The following is a 13,853-nucleotide window of genomic DNA, read 5'->3' on the forward strand; positions in this document are numbered from 1 at the left end:
GTCAGAGGCTGGAGAGGGATGGCAGGAGGCAAATCGCTTGATCATTGTCTTCGGTCCACCCCCTCTGGGGCACCTGGTGCTGGCCACTGTCGGCAGACAGGATACTGGGCTAGATGGACCTTTGGTCTGACCCAGTACGGCCGTTCTTATGACTCCCATTGATTTCAGTGGACTTGCCTCAGTCCCTAAGACAACAAATGGGCCAGATCTTCTGCTGGTGCAAACCAATGTCGCGTCATCCATTTCAGCTGTGCTACCCTGATTTACATGAGCGGAGAATACGGTCCGGTTAGCTGGTCCGGGAATGAGTCTGTTATTGTGCTGGCACGTGCAGTGGTAAAAATGTGCAGATGGCACTAAGCTGAGAGGTGTTGCAAGCCCTTTGGCATTGAAGGTGGGTTGGGTGAAAATGCCAGGACAGGAGGGACAGGAGAGGGTTTGTGGCTGGTAGATTGTTATTGTGTGGCAGTTCTGTGTCTGCAGCAACTGGCTGGGACCTTCTTCAGCTCCCAAGTATTGTGGGGTCAGAGCTGCTTCTGCTCCAAGTGGCCAAACCCCTGTGGATGCACAACCCTACATGGAAACACCACCACCGCTTCCCTCGTAGAAACCCGTCAGCTGGTGGCACTGACTAAGCAAACAGGGCAGCCTGGTTTCACTGCAACCAGTCCTGGGCGGCTGTGATTTTAACAAGGGGGGGCCTCAGAACATCCCCCCTTTGGCTGCAGCGAAAGGAAAGGGGCTGCAAGAGCCTGTCCAGTTGCTTCCCCGTGTAAACGTGATTCAGGAAAGAGGCAACCCCTGTTGGCAAACAGACGTCTGCCAAGGTGCTTTGCGGGCCATGGTTGGACTTTTAACTTTGCTCCTGGCAGAAACAGGGCTGTAGTGATGTGGGGGAGGGGGGAGCTCTTCCAGCTGGACAGCTTCTACTGCAAACTCCCCAGTTTTAAAGACAGAGGCCGTAGTCATCAGGGAGAAGCTTTCCAGCAATGCAGGGAACGGTTCAAGCTGCCACCCCACCCCACCCGCACTGTAGTGTGAGACTTTTACATTGCCTCTGTCTAAAACGGGGGAGTTTGCATTAGCAGCTGTCCAGCGGGGAGAGCCCCTGCCCCATTATCACCACGGCTCACTAAAGCTCACGATACCATCTGTGTTCTTGTGGGTGGGTCTACACTGCACCACTATTCCAAAATAACTTAGTCTGCATATACACAGCTGGCTGGTATTTTGAAATACAGGCAGTCCCCGGGTTACGTACAAGATAGGGACTGTAGGTTTGTTCTTAAGTTGAATCTGTATGTAAGTCGGAACTGGCATCCAGATTTAGCCGCTGCTGAAACTGATCAGTTTCAACAGAAGCTGAATCTGGACGCCAGTTCTGACTTACATACAGATTCAATTTAAGAACCCCAGGCGTCCCCAAGTCAGCTGCTGCTGAAACTGATCAGCAGCTGATTCCAGGAAGCCCGGGGCAGGGGCTTCCTGTAGTCAGCCACTGGTCAGTTTCAGCAGCTGCTGACTTGGGGACACCTGGGGCAGAGCAGCTGGGGTGCTGCTGGGTTGGTCCAGTGGCGCCCAGAGCGGCGCTACGGGACCAACCGGCAGTGCCCCAGCTGCTGTACCACAGGCGTCCGGAGCAAAGCCGCAGAGCACGGGGGCAGCGGGACAGCCCAGACGCGCCATGGCTATCCTGCTGCCCTCGGGCTCCGTGGCTTTGCTCTGCTTTGCTCCCCGTCCCCCTGGTCTGCAGACATAAGTCGGATCCACGTAACTCGGGGACTGCCTGTAGTGTTAAAATACTGTCAAGCTGGAGGACTTCTTACTCCCACTCCTGTAACCCTCCTTGTACGAGGAGCAAGGGAAGTCGGAAGAAGAGTGCTCTATTTCGAAATAAGTGCCGTGTAGATGCTCCCAATTTTGAAATAAGATACGCAATTGCTGTGGCTCAATTTGCGGAGCTTATTTCGCGTTAAGCCCTGCAGTGTAGACACACCCGAAGGGTGCATTTACACGGCACCCTAAACTCGAAATAAGATACGCAATTTGCGCTGTGCAAATTGCGTATCCTATTTCGAATCTATTTAGAAAGAGCTTATTTTGAAATTTGGCGCATCTACACGGCACCAATATTTTGCAAGAACGCACTGTTTCGAGACCTCTCTTATCCCTTGTGCAACAAGGTTTACCAGGATGTCAAAATAGTGTGCCTGTTATTTCGAAAAAATATTTCGAAATACAGGCTGGTTTGTGTAGAGGCGGGGTAGCTATTTTGGGATACCGGCGTGCAGAGGTACCCTCAGGTGCACAGGACGATTTGCTGGTTTTTAAGCTCTTTCAAGGGTCAAAGACTTAGCAGCGTTCTCTATAACTTAGCACCTTAGGCTGTGTCTAGACTGGCAAGTTTTTCGAAAAACTTGGCAGCTGTCTACACTGGCCGCTTGAATTTCCGCAAGAACACTGACTCATGTAAGATCGTCAGTGTTCTTGCGGAAATACTATGCTGCTCCCGTTCGGGCAACAGTCCTTTTCCGAAAGACTTTTGCGCAAAAGGGCCAGTGTAGACAGCACAGTACTGTTTTCGGCAAAAATGGCGATCGGGGCTTTTTTGCAGAAAAGCGCGTCTAGATTGGCCACGGACGCTTTTCCGCCAAAAGTGCTTTTGCAGAGAAGCATCCTGCCAATCGAGATGCGCTTTTCCGAAAATGCTTTTACCGGAAAACTTTTCCGTTAAAAGCATTTCTGGAAAATCATGCCAATGTAGACGTAGCCTTAGAGCCTAACAAGTAGAGGGCTGTAGCAGCAGGCACAACGCACTTCCTCGGAGGGGTGCAGTTTCGGGAGCGGAGGCTCCCTGTGGAGGCCCCCTTGTGCTGGTCAGAGGAGCGAGTCCCGCAGGGCGGGATCCAGCCCGGGTTTTGCAGCCGCGCGTTCACACGGGGCAGGACCTCCCTCCGGGTGCCGGGGCGGAGCCGGGCGATCCCCGGCGCGCCGCGATGGGAGCCGGCGCCTCGCTGCTCTGCGCCCTGCTCTGCGGCTCGGCCGCCGCCGCCCTGCTGCTGCTGCTGCTGCGGGGCCGCGGGCGGCGGCGGGCGGCGCTGGGCGAGGCCCGCGGGCGGCGGGCGCGGGCGCTGGGGCGCATGGACGGGGCGGCCGCGCGGGGCCGGCAGCAGGTGGGCGCCCCGGCGGGGCGCGGGGAGCTCGCGGCTCCTGGTCCAGGACGGGGTACCAGGAGCTGGCGCTGCCCGCGGGGTGAAGCTGGCGGGGCAGCGCCTGCCCTGGTCCTCTGGGGGGGGGGCAGATCTACAGCACCCCCCTTCCCCCAGCTGCATCCCACAAGCTTCAATCCAGAGCCCGGTGCCCGCCAGGCTGCCAGCCCCCTTCCTGCCCAAGCCCTGGCTGGTGCCTCCCACCTGGCAGAAGCCCCGAGACCCCCAACCCCATAGGGCAGACTCCCTGAGCTCCCTGGCCCCGGCCTTGTTGGCGGTAACGGGGGCGGCAGAGGTGAAAGTGGCCGTAAGGACCGGTCGGCCCGCGTATGGCCAGCCTTTGGCTCCCCCTCTTGGTGGCCCTGCCCGTAGGGCTGTGGGTGGGATGGGGGGTAAAGGGCACAGCTGCCCTTGGGCCTAATGATTTCAAAGGTCCCAGGCCTCCCAGCTGCTGTGGCAGCCCAGCTCTGTCAAATCGCTGCTGGCATCCTGGCGCCCCAGCAGCGATCCCTGGAAGCTGGGCGCTTGGCCGACCACTGGGGAGAAATTCAGATGCTGCCCAGCTGATTAGCAGAGCACCCCCAGTTAGATCCAATTGGTGTGTGTGTGTATGGGGGGGCGGGGGTATGTACAGTGGTGCTGAGTATCTTGTCCCCGATCCAGCTTTGCACATAGGCATGGGTTAGGCCTACTAGCTGCAGCCAGGACTACTGAACATTGAGCAGGGCCGACTTATCCATTAGGCACAGTGCCTAGGGCCCACCATACTTTTAGGGGCCCACGAAAACGTTTCAATTTCTTTTAAAACCAGAAGAAAAAAAACCCAAACTTTTAGGGTCGAAGAAAATGTTTTAATTTTTTTCTCCCATCAGACAAAAATGAAACTTTTTGGGCCCATGAAAATCTTATTAAATTTTGCCTAAAACAGGAAAAAATAAATAAAAATGTGGAAGTATTTAAAGTTATATGAAAAATCATTTTTCATTTTTTTTTTTAATGGAGGAAGGAGCCCAGGAAGGCCAAAGTGCCTAAGGCGCACAAAAGTCATAATGCGGCCCTGACATTGAGGTGGTGTGTGTGCTCAGAGTGCTTTGCTGGGTCATGTGCTTTGCTGAGTGTGTGACTCAGCTGTGATTTGTTTTTGGAGGAGGCTGGAAGGTGAGAGGAGGGGCTGGGGGAAGTGGCAAGGTCTAGTCTGCAGGAAAAGCAGCACTCATGAGCTGAACAGTTCAAAGGCACTTCTGTTTTTATTTGCTTTTCTCCATCCTGCCTGGGAGTTTCTCATGATCTTTGAGAGGAGCCTGCAGGCCTTCTAGCTCTCTTACCTCCCAATAGCCACCCCAGAAGTGACCTGTGAGTCAGCTGTTGCTTTTCTGGTTTCTGCTCTTATCCAAGGGTCATGGCCCCCATCTTGCCATTTGACCGTCACCCTGCAGAGTCCTTCAACACCAGTCTGGGTCATGTGTCAAGAATCACGGTTTGGGGCTTTTTTGCTGTAGCAAGACTAAACAAAAAAGTGGTTTTCATTTTTTTTTAAAATATAACTGCAGAGACAAGTTCATTTGAATTTTTTAGATGTTCTTTAGGCCAGTGTTTCTCAACCTTTTTTTTTTTATAAAGTACCCCTTTTGGGAAAAAGTAATTATAAGTACCCCCAGTACCTGCAGTTTTCAGACACAATTTTTTTTTCAACACATTTGTTTAAACAACTTAATTGTAGCCAGGTGGGCGATGAAATTTTTGGGTGTAAAAAGTACAAAAAATAATAAAGCGCTGTAAAACTTAAAACGAAATTTCAGTTTTCTCCAAATTTCAGTTGCGTTGACGTACCCTTCCCCCCCAGACTTCTCTCAAGTACCCCTAAGGGTACTGTATCACTGGTTGAGAAACACTGCTTTAGGCAAATGGTAATTAACATCGATTATACACATCGATTGCAACACCTGCTGCTAAAATAACCCACTCTGGGGCAGGGGCAGTCGTGGTTTGAGAGCCCAGCACTCCATGCGTATAGAGATGAACATATTCCCTGTTTAATTCCTCCTCAGAGCCCTGGTGTAGATGCAGAATCCATCCTCTCTTTGTCCTTGGTGGAGCTCTCTGAGAAACTGAGGCGCGGTTCTCTTTCTCCAGACTGGGTCTTCTATGCCTACGTGGATAAGGTGAGGGATGCACGGCTCGTGGGTTGGTGTGGTTTTGTCCTGGGAGGTGTGAAAAGGTAGCATCGCTCTGTGCAAACAAAAGATACACAAGCCTTTCCAAACAATTCACGGGGAAACAACGCAGATGCTCAGAATTACAGTTTGAGATGTCTGCAGAGAAAAGCGAATACAGTAAAAGCTCGGTTATCCAGCCTGTTAAAGCCATGGGGCGTGCGGGGCAATTGAATATTCTGGTTAACTGAGAGCTATACTTTACCAATGGAATGCCAGTTTTCAAAGAATTAGAATACAATAAAATGATTGAAGTATAATATAGTGCGCAGGTACTCCCTGCATTGCGGTGTGGCTGGTTTTTTGAAGCATTTAGGTGTGTACAGGTAGGCTGTGTCTAGACTGGCCAGTTTTTCCGGAAAATCAGCCACTTTTCCAGAAAAACTTGCCAGCTGTCTACACTGGCTGCTTGAATTTCCGCAAAAGCCCATTGCTATCAGGGCCGGATGGAGGCATGGGCAAGCCGGGCAGCTGCCCAGGGCGCCAACCGATGGGGGTGCCTGATGGCAGCTGTAAGAGGCGCATGGCATCCCTTACAGCTGCCATCAGGCACCACGCGCCCGGCTCCCACAGCGCCGGCCCCGCGCGACAGCCAGCAGCTCCCTTCCTCCCAAGGCTGCGGGGCCCTGCATGGCCGGGCACACGCGCCAGCAGCACTGGCCGGACCGGGCTGGGCAGCGCATGCGCCGTGTGCTCCGGGGGTGGGCCCCGGGTTGTGCGCCAGCGACCGTGGCCGGCCTGCGCATGCGCTGTGCACCCTGGGGCGGGCCTGCGCACACTGAGAGGGGGCGGGCTCGCGCCCCATGGGCAGGCCTGCGCATGTGCCATGCGCCTAGGGGTGGCGCCACATGCCCGGGCCCAGGGCGCCGAAAGGTCTTGGGCCGGCTCTGATTGCTGTATTCAAGTCTCCTTTCAGTGGTAGATGGCTACCTAATTTCCACTGCCTTACTCTTTGTCATCTGTAGATCTTCAAGCAGATCAGTATCATTGTCCCCATTTTACAGATGGGGAAACCGAGGCACGGTTTCATCCATTTGGTGAACTTTTTTAAAGGCTAAATAAAGCATCAAGCTTTTCATTGTCTTCCAATACCACGTATAAGGTTAAGATTTTGGCACCGGGATTTTTTTTTAAATTCATGGGCAGGATGGGGACCGTAAACAATCACAGAAGCCAAGCCCCCATGCCAGTGCAGGCGGACAGCAAGAGTCAGAAATCACCGAGCTCTGCTAAAATCACAGAATCCATGGTTTCTGGGGCAAAATGGCATCCTTAATCCTGGCAGAAGGAAGGAGAGTAGAGGTGAATGGGCGAGGAAACGTATTTAGAATTTATTTTAAAAAATAAAATAGTTCATGGCGAACACGTAATTTGAAAAAATATAATCACTGAAAGTTATCCAAATAAATTTAAATGCTGTTCTGTACCAGATCCTTAGCTGGTGTCAATGAGAAAATTAGCAAACCAGCTACATGGCTCATGGGTGTGACAAATCAAAACCTCTGAGTGACTTAATTAAGCCCGCCTGTAGACAGTGCTGGGTTGACAGAAAAGTTCTCCCGTTGATCTAGCTACCACCTCTTTGGGAGGTGGATTTACTGAACTGATGGGGGGACCCCACTTAACTGTGTCATTTCACACCCCCCCAAGTAATTGTCCTCGGAAAAAGCTGTCCGAATGGGGAAACACATTGGCTGTGTCTACACTGGGCCACTTATTCCGGAAAATCAGCCGCTTTTCCGGAATAAGCTGCAAGCTGTCTACACTGGCCCTTGAATTTACGGAAAAGCAACGATGCTCTACTGTACAAAATCAGTCGCTTTTCCAGAATAAGCTGCGAGCTGTCTACACTGGCCCCTTGAATTTCCAGAAAAGCAACGATGCTCTACTGTACAAAATCAGTCGCTTTTCCAGAATAAGCTGCGAGCTGTCTACACTGGCCCCTTGAATTTCCGGAAGAGCAACGACGCTCTACTGTACAAAATCAGCCGCTATTCCGGAAAAACTATTCTGCTCCCGCTCGGGCATAAGTCCTTATTCCAGAACACTGTTCCGGAAAAGGGCCAGTGTAGACAGCCCAGTAGTAGATTGCGAAAATGGCGATCGGGGCTCTTTTCCGGAAAAGTGCATCTACATTGGCCACAGATGCTTTTCCGGAAAAGCAGCCTGCCAATGTAGACACTCCTTTTCCGGAAAAACTGAAAACGGAATAGTATTCTGTTTTAAGCAGTTCCAGAAATTCATGCCAGTGTAGACACAGCCATTGACTTAGGTATTTTCTGCTCTCATGTAAGCCACCTCAGAGCACAGCCCGATTGTGAGGTTATGTCTAGAATGACCATCTCTTTCACTGGCTTTGTTGGCTTTCCAAAGGCCCTTCAAGTGACCAAGGAAGTCAACTGCGTGACTGATTACCTCCAGGAGTCCGAGTTCTGGCTTCAGGAAGTGAAAAGGCACGAGAAGAAGGGCTTGCTCTACGGAGTCCCAGTCAGCATAAAGGACTCCATTAACTGTAAGGTATGGCAGGCGTCAGTTAACGGCTTGAGAGCTGCAGGATCGTAAGCCCAATGGAACGTTGTGAGCAACACACTGTCTTGATTGCTTATCTCCGGGTGTCTATGTATTCATGATTTGTCGTGTCAGTTGCAGCCTTGAGGTCAGGCATATTCTGTCAGGTAATGGCTGGATGGGTTAAGACAGGTGGTCGCAAACATTTCCATAATGTATTCCACTCCGTAATAGAGAAATCCTCTCTAGAACACAGCTCTTTCAACACAGTACTGTGAATTGCTTGCATGGGAAAGCAATATTAGGAATTTATTTAGATTTAAATAGTTAGAGCCCTGCAAATCCCGCAGATACGGACTTTATATCTGCGGATATCCAGGGTTCATTTTTTGCAGATGCAGACACCCATTTTGTATCTAGAACCTTGAAAATGTGTAGCTGTCTGCTTTATAGCCACAGGTATCCGCACCTGTGGATGTGGATATCCGTGGATCATTTTTGCAGCTGCGGATACCAATTTTGTATCTGTGCAGGGCTCTGTGAATAGGCATGGCCGGACTCAGTTTTTATTTGTTTTCATAGTAATATCAAATGTCGGTTGATTTTTAAGCATTCTTTTTTTAAGCATTCTTAAGCATTCTTTTTTTTTTTTTTTTCAAATACCATTTTCACATTCGTGCAGAATTATGGTGTTTTTTTCCCCCCTATTTTAAATGTTCATCGTTAAAGGCGATTGGGAAGCTCAGACAATGTGAGACCCAGACAGTAATTACTGAATGATAGTCCTGTAAAGATTCAAGAAGTGAAAGCATATTGTAACAGTTAAAACACAAATTGTCAGCATCGTGTCAAAATGTACAAAGTGAATACCCTTAACTCAAACTTATAAGATCTTATGCAGCAATTGATTCAGGTTTTGGTTTTAACTGTGCCTATCTGTAAATTTCATTAATTGTTGTTGGAATTTTTTTCCCTTGGTTTGCGTGTGCAGTGAAATCAACATTACTGAAATGTACCATTTTTAAAAATTCGAATCCTTCCAAGCAGATGCTAATATCCTTCCTTGTGATGCAATACTCTCCTGTTGACTCCTCCTCCTCTCCCCCCACTTTTTTTTGTGGGGGCTTCTGCACAGCCATGTCAGTTGGAAGTACACAAATACACACTTTAGGAGAATATACCTGAATACAAACACTGTTATGCATATAGACATCCATACACACTTACACGGTTTGATTAAGTAACTGTGCCAAATGTTGCTGCTTAAGCATGAGAAAAGTACCATCTTGCATTTGGAAGTTTGAATCTACCGTCCTTTTCTTTGTTTTTTTTCAGGGCCACGATTCCACCCTGGGTCTTGCGAAGTATCTCAATAAACCCGCTGCTGAAGACAGCGTGATAGTGCAAGTGTTAAAGAGACAGGGGGCGCTTCCGTTTGTGAAAACCAACGTTTCCCAGTCCCTGTTGAAGTAATTGGAATCATTTTATTTGATCTGACCCATTTTTGTTGCTGTAGGAAGTCATTGTCTGTTTTCTGGGCAGAATTATACCTACCTAGAGCTGGTCACAATGTCAATGAAAAAACATTGATGCCATTTCTAATTTGAATGAAAAAAGTAGGGGGCAAAACCTAATCTCCCCCACATTTTCACCTGCTTGTTTCAACTAGTTTTAGAGCAGTGCAAAAATAGTTTATTTGAATTTCTGCAAGTAAGTGGGTATCATTTTCCCTCTTCCCCCCCTTCCCCAATTATCAATCATCTATAAATTGAACTAGAAAAGATCAAGTTAAGATCAAGATCAAGTTAAGACTTAGGCTGTGTCTAGACTGGCAAGTTTTTCCGCAAACTCATCTGATTTTGCAGAAAAACTTGGCAGCTGTCTACACTGGCCTCTTGAATTTCCACAAGAACACTGACGATCTCATGTGAGATCGTCCGTGCTTTTCCGGAAATACTATGCTGCTCCCGTTCGGGCAAAAGTCTTTTTCCGAAAGACTTTTGCGCAAAAGGGCCAGTGTAGACAGCATTGTACTGTTTTCCGCAAAAAAGCCCCGATGGCGAAAATGGCGATTGGGGCTTTTTTTTTTTTGCAGAAAACCGCGTCTAGATTGACCACGGACGCTTTTCGGCAAAAAGTGCTTTTGCGGAAAAGCATCCTGCCAATCTAGACGTGCTTTTCCAAAAGTGCTTTTAACGGAAAACTTTTCCGTTAAAAGCATTTTCGGAAAACCATGCCAGTGTAGACGTAGCCTTTAGTGTGTAAATCTTAGAGCAGTAGCTGTGTTAGTCTGTAGCTTTAAAAACAATGCTTACCAGTTAGCCATTCACATCCCTTTTGAAATCAACAGAACGGCTGCCGTTGACGTCTCTGGACGCTGGCTCAGGCCTTGAGTGAGCCGTGTGTGTTCTCGATGTTCTTTCTCTTCTAGCTACGACTGCAATAATTTACTCTTTGGCCAGACCGTGAACCCTCGGGACCACACCAAAACGCCCGGCGGCTCCTCCGGAGGAGAAGGGGCGCTGGTTAGCAGCGGAGGCTCCATTCTGGGTGTTGGGACGGACGTAGGAGGAAGCCTCCGTATTCCAGCAGCTTTCTGTGGGATCTGTGTGCTCAAATGCACGGGGGGCAGATTGAGGTACGGTGCATCGCTGGGGCGGGCCGGCTGGCGGGAACTCGTGCATCAGTGGAGACCATTCCTGTCCGGCTGGAGTCGTGGACTTCAGTGAGACCACAATTTAGCCCCTATGTCTACAGGAGGGGTCTCCAGCCTTTTTAAGCACAAGATCACTTTTTGAATGTGAATGTAAATGCAATCCAGGATCTACCTAAGACCCAAACACCCTTGCCCCGCCTCTTTCATGTCTTTTCTCTGAGGCCCTGCCTCTGTTCACTTCGTCCTCCCTCCCTCCCCCATCCTCCCTCCTTTTCACCAGGCAGGGGCAGAGGGTTGGGGCACAGGATCTGGCCTTAGGCTAAAGGATTTTGAGTGGTAGTGGGGCTCTGAGCTAAGCCTGGGGCAGGGAATTGGAGTGCAGGAGGGGGGTCAGAGAGCAGGCTCTGGGAGGAAGTTTGGGTCCAGGGATATAGGAGGCACCTGACTGGGGCAGGGGTTCAGAACTGGCTCCAGATGGACACTGCTTACCTCAGGTGGGGGTGCAGTGGGGCTAAGGCAGGCTCACCTCTGGCCTGGCCCTGCACCACTCCCAAAAGCAGCCAGCAAACTCCATCCCAATCCCTGATGTCACCCCCCTCCGTTCTGTGGACATAGAATACAGGGTGAGAGGGGGGCACCCTGACATCAGCGCCCCCTCCTCTCCCGTCCCTGCTTTGCACAGAAAGCAGAAGGCTCTGGGGGGCAGAGGGGAGGCAGCCCCAAGGCAGAGAGCAGGAGATGCACAGCAGTGGGGGAAAGCTGCCATGCTGTGCTTGACAGCCTCTTGGCCACACCAGTCAAGATCACCTGTCAGAGGCTCCAAGATCTCCAGTAGATCCCGATCGACTGGTTGGTGACCACTGGCCTACAGTGTCTAACACTGTCTCACAACTTCACTATGTCAGCACGTGGAGTGGGCGCATCTTCGTAGAATCCTAGAACACTAGAACTGGAAGGGACCTCGAGAGGCCATCGAGTCCAGTCCCCTGCCCTTATGGCAGGACCCAGCACCGTCTAGACCACCCCTGACAGGGGTCTGTCCAACCTGCTCTTGAATATCTCCAGGGATGGAGATTCCACAACCTCCCTAGGCAACTTATTCCACTTGGGGTCCAGTTCGTATCAAGGATGAACAAGTCATAGAAAGGTGGTTGAGCATCTCTGCTGGTTCTCCACATTGCGTGGCATCATCCACAAATGTTAAAACAAATCTTCCCCATTGTCTGTCTTTATATTCTTCCCACAGCAAGAAAGGAATGGTCTCCAGTATTCCTGGGCAGAAATCAGGTAGGACTTTGTCTTTTGGTTATTGGAGAATCTCTTTCTTTGGTTCTTGCTCCTCTTAAATGAGATACATGGGGATGGGGCTCGGTGGAGGGACATACTGTCTCTTTTGGGTAGGAAGAAAAGCCACTCACGGAGCGAGAGAACTTTACTCCGAGACGTTCTCTGGAGATGAACTGGGTTGTATTCAGGTCAAGAGGTTGGGGTTGCTTGTAGCTAGTCCATTAACACCCCCAGAGGCACATAATCTACTCAGTTGCATGGGAGTTCACATAAAGCAGCAGACCAACGGGTCATATGATGATGGAGGATAGATATAAGTGTCTAGACAGTGAGGCTGTGTCTACACTGGCCACTTATTCCGGAAAATCAGCCGCTTTTCCGGAATAACTTGCCAGCTGTCTACACTGGCCCCTTGAATTTCCGGAAAAGCACTGACGATCTAATGTAAAATCATCAGTGTTTTTCCGGAAAAACTATGCTGCTCCCATTCGGTTAAAAGTCCTTTTCCGGAAAACTGTTCCGGAAAAGGGCCAGTGTAGACAACCCAGATTTCTTTTCCGCAAAAAAGCCCCGATCGCGAAAATGGCGATCGGGGCTTTTTTGCAGAAAAGCGCGTCTACATTGGCACAGACGCTTTTCCGCAAAAAGTGCCAATGTAGGCGCGCTTTTTCCAAAAATGCTTATAACGGAAAACTTTTCCGTTTTAAGCATTTCCGGAAAAGGGTGCCAGTGTAGACGTAGCCTGAGAGTCCAGCCTGCAGGACAAGTGGCTAGAGAAGATATATCTTTGTGTGGACTCTAATTGTGCATTCTGCACTTTTAGGAAGCACCTGGCCCATGCCTCGGATGCTTTGCTGGGTTTTTTCATGGCTTGTTCTGAGACCATCCAGAGCTGTTATCGTGAGAACTGAGAGGGCGGGAAGGAATTCTGGCTAAGAGATCAACCTTCATGCTTCAGGGCATAAGTCCACCTCTGGTTGCTGGGGTCAGGAGGAAATATTGCTTGGGGACAGATTATTCCATTTATGCCTGCTACAGGGATTCTTGCACCTTCCTCAAATGCAGTTGGTACTGTCCACGGTCAGAGACAGGGTCCTGGAATAGGAGGATCCCAATCTAATTCGGTCTGACAATTCCTAGGCCCTCTGAAGATGCCCACAAGGGCCATATGTTTGATTGCACGAACCTTCTGTACATGTTTGTTTGTTTGTTTGTTTGTTCCAGCTGTCGTAGGGGTCGGGCCTATGGCGAAGGACGTGGATAGCCTGGCCCTGTGCATGAGAGCGCTCCTGTGTGAGGACATGTTCCGCCTGGACCCCACCGTGCCCCCCATGCCCTTCAATGGGGAGGTAAAGAACCAGACACGTCTCCAACGGAGGAGAAATGTCCCAAGTGTGTCCCGTTCATGAACAGCTCATTATCCTTTATCTTGAAATACAGAGCAGCAACAGTCGCTTGCATTCTGCTGAGGGGATCTCAGAGAAGAGCAACGAGAATTATGAAAGGTCTAGAGAACATGACCAGTGAGGGAAGGCTGAAGGAATTGGGCTTGTTTAGTTTAGAAAAGAGAAGACTGAGGGGGCACATGAGAGCCGTTTTCAGGTATCTAAAAGGGTGTCATAAGGAGGAGGGAGAAAACTTGTTCATCTTGGCCTCTGGGGATAGAACAAGAAGCAATGGGCTTAAACTGCAGCAAGGGAGGTTTAGGTTGGACATTAGGAAACAGTTCCTAACTGTCAGGGTCGTTAAACACTGGAATAAACTGCCCAGGGAGGTTGTGGAATCTCCTGTGGAGATATTTAAGAGTAGGTTAGATAAATGTCTATCAGGGATGGTCTAGACAGTATTTGGTCCTGCCATGAGGGCAGGGGACAGGACTCAATGACCTCTCGAGGTCCCTTCCAGTCCTAGTATTCTATGATTCTATCTCAGAGCACTCTAGCAAATTACACCTCCCCCAACTCCGTTCCCTCCTGTGAG

The 13,853-nt window shown here is 49.9% G+C and overlaps 1 protein-coding gene across 1 annotated transcript in view; it reads left to right on the plus strand.

Moving 5' to 3' along the window:
* The first annotated feature begins 2,964 nt into the window (after positions 1 to 2,964).
* The window catches only part of FAAH (fatty acid amide hydrolase), a 45,234-nt gene continuing 34,345 nt past the window's right edge, over positions 2,965 to 13,853 (plus strand). Inside the window, 7 exon segments of the mRNA XM_075935912.2 lie at positions 2,965 to 3,173; positions 5,258 to 5,371; positions 7,796 to 7,939; positions 9,266 to 9,399; positions 10,362 to 10,568; positions 11,833 to 11,873; positions 13,098 to 13,222. Coding sequence (XP_075792027.2) covers positions 2,997 to 3,173; positions 5,258 to 5,371; positions 7,796 to 7,939; positions 9,266 to 9,399; positions 10,362 to 10,568; positions 11,833 to 11,873; positions 13,098 to 13,222 — 942 coding nt within the window. The 5' untranslated portion in view covers positions 2,965 to 2,996.

Source organism: Pelodiscus sinensis, chromosome 9 (genome assembly GCF_052426305.1).
Source record: "Pelodiscus sinensis isolate ZL-2025 chromosome 9, ASM5242630v1, whole genome shotgun sequence".
Classification (NCBI taxonomy): Eukaryota; Metazoa; Chordata; order Testudines; family Trionychidae; genus Pelodiscus; species Pelodiscus sinensis.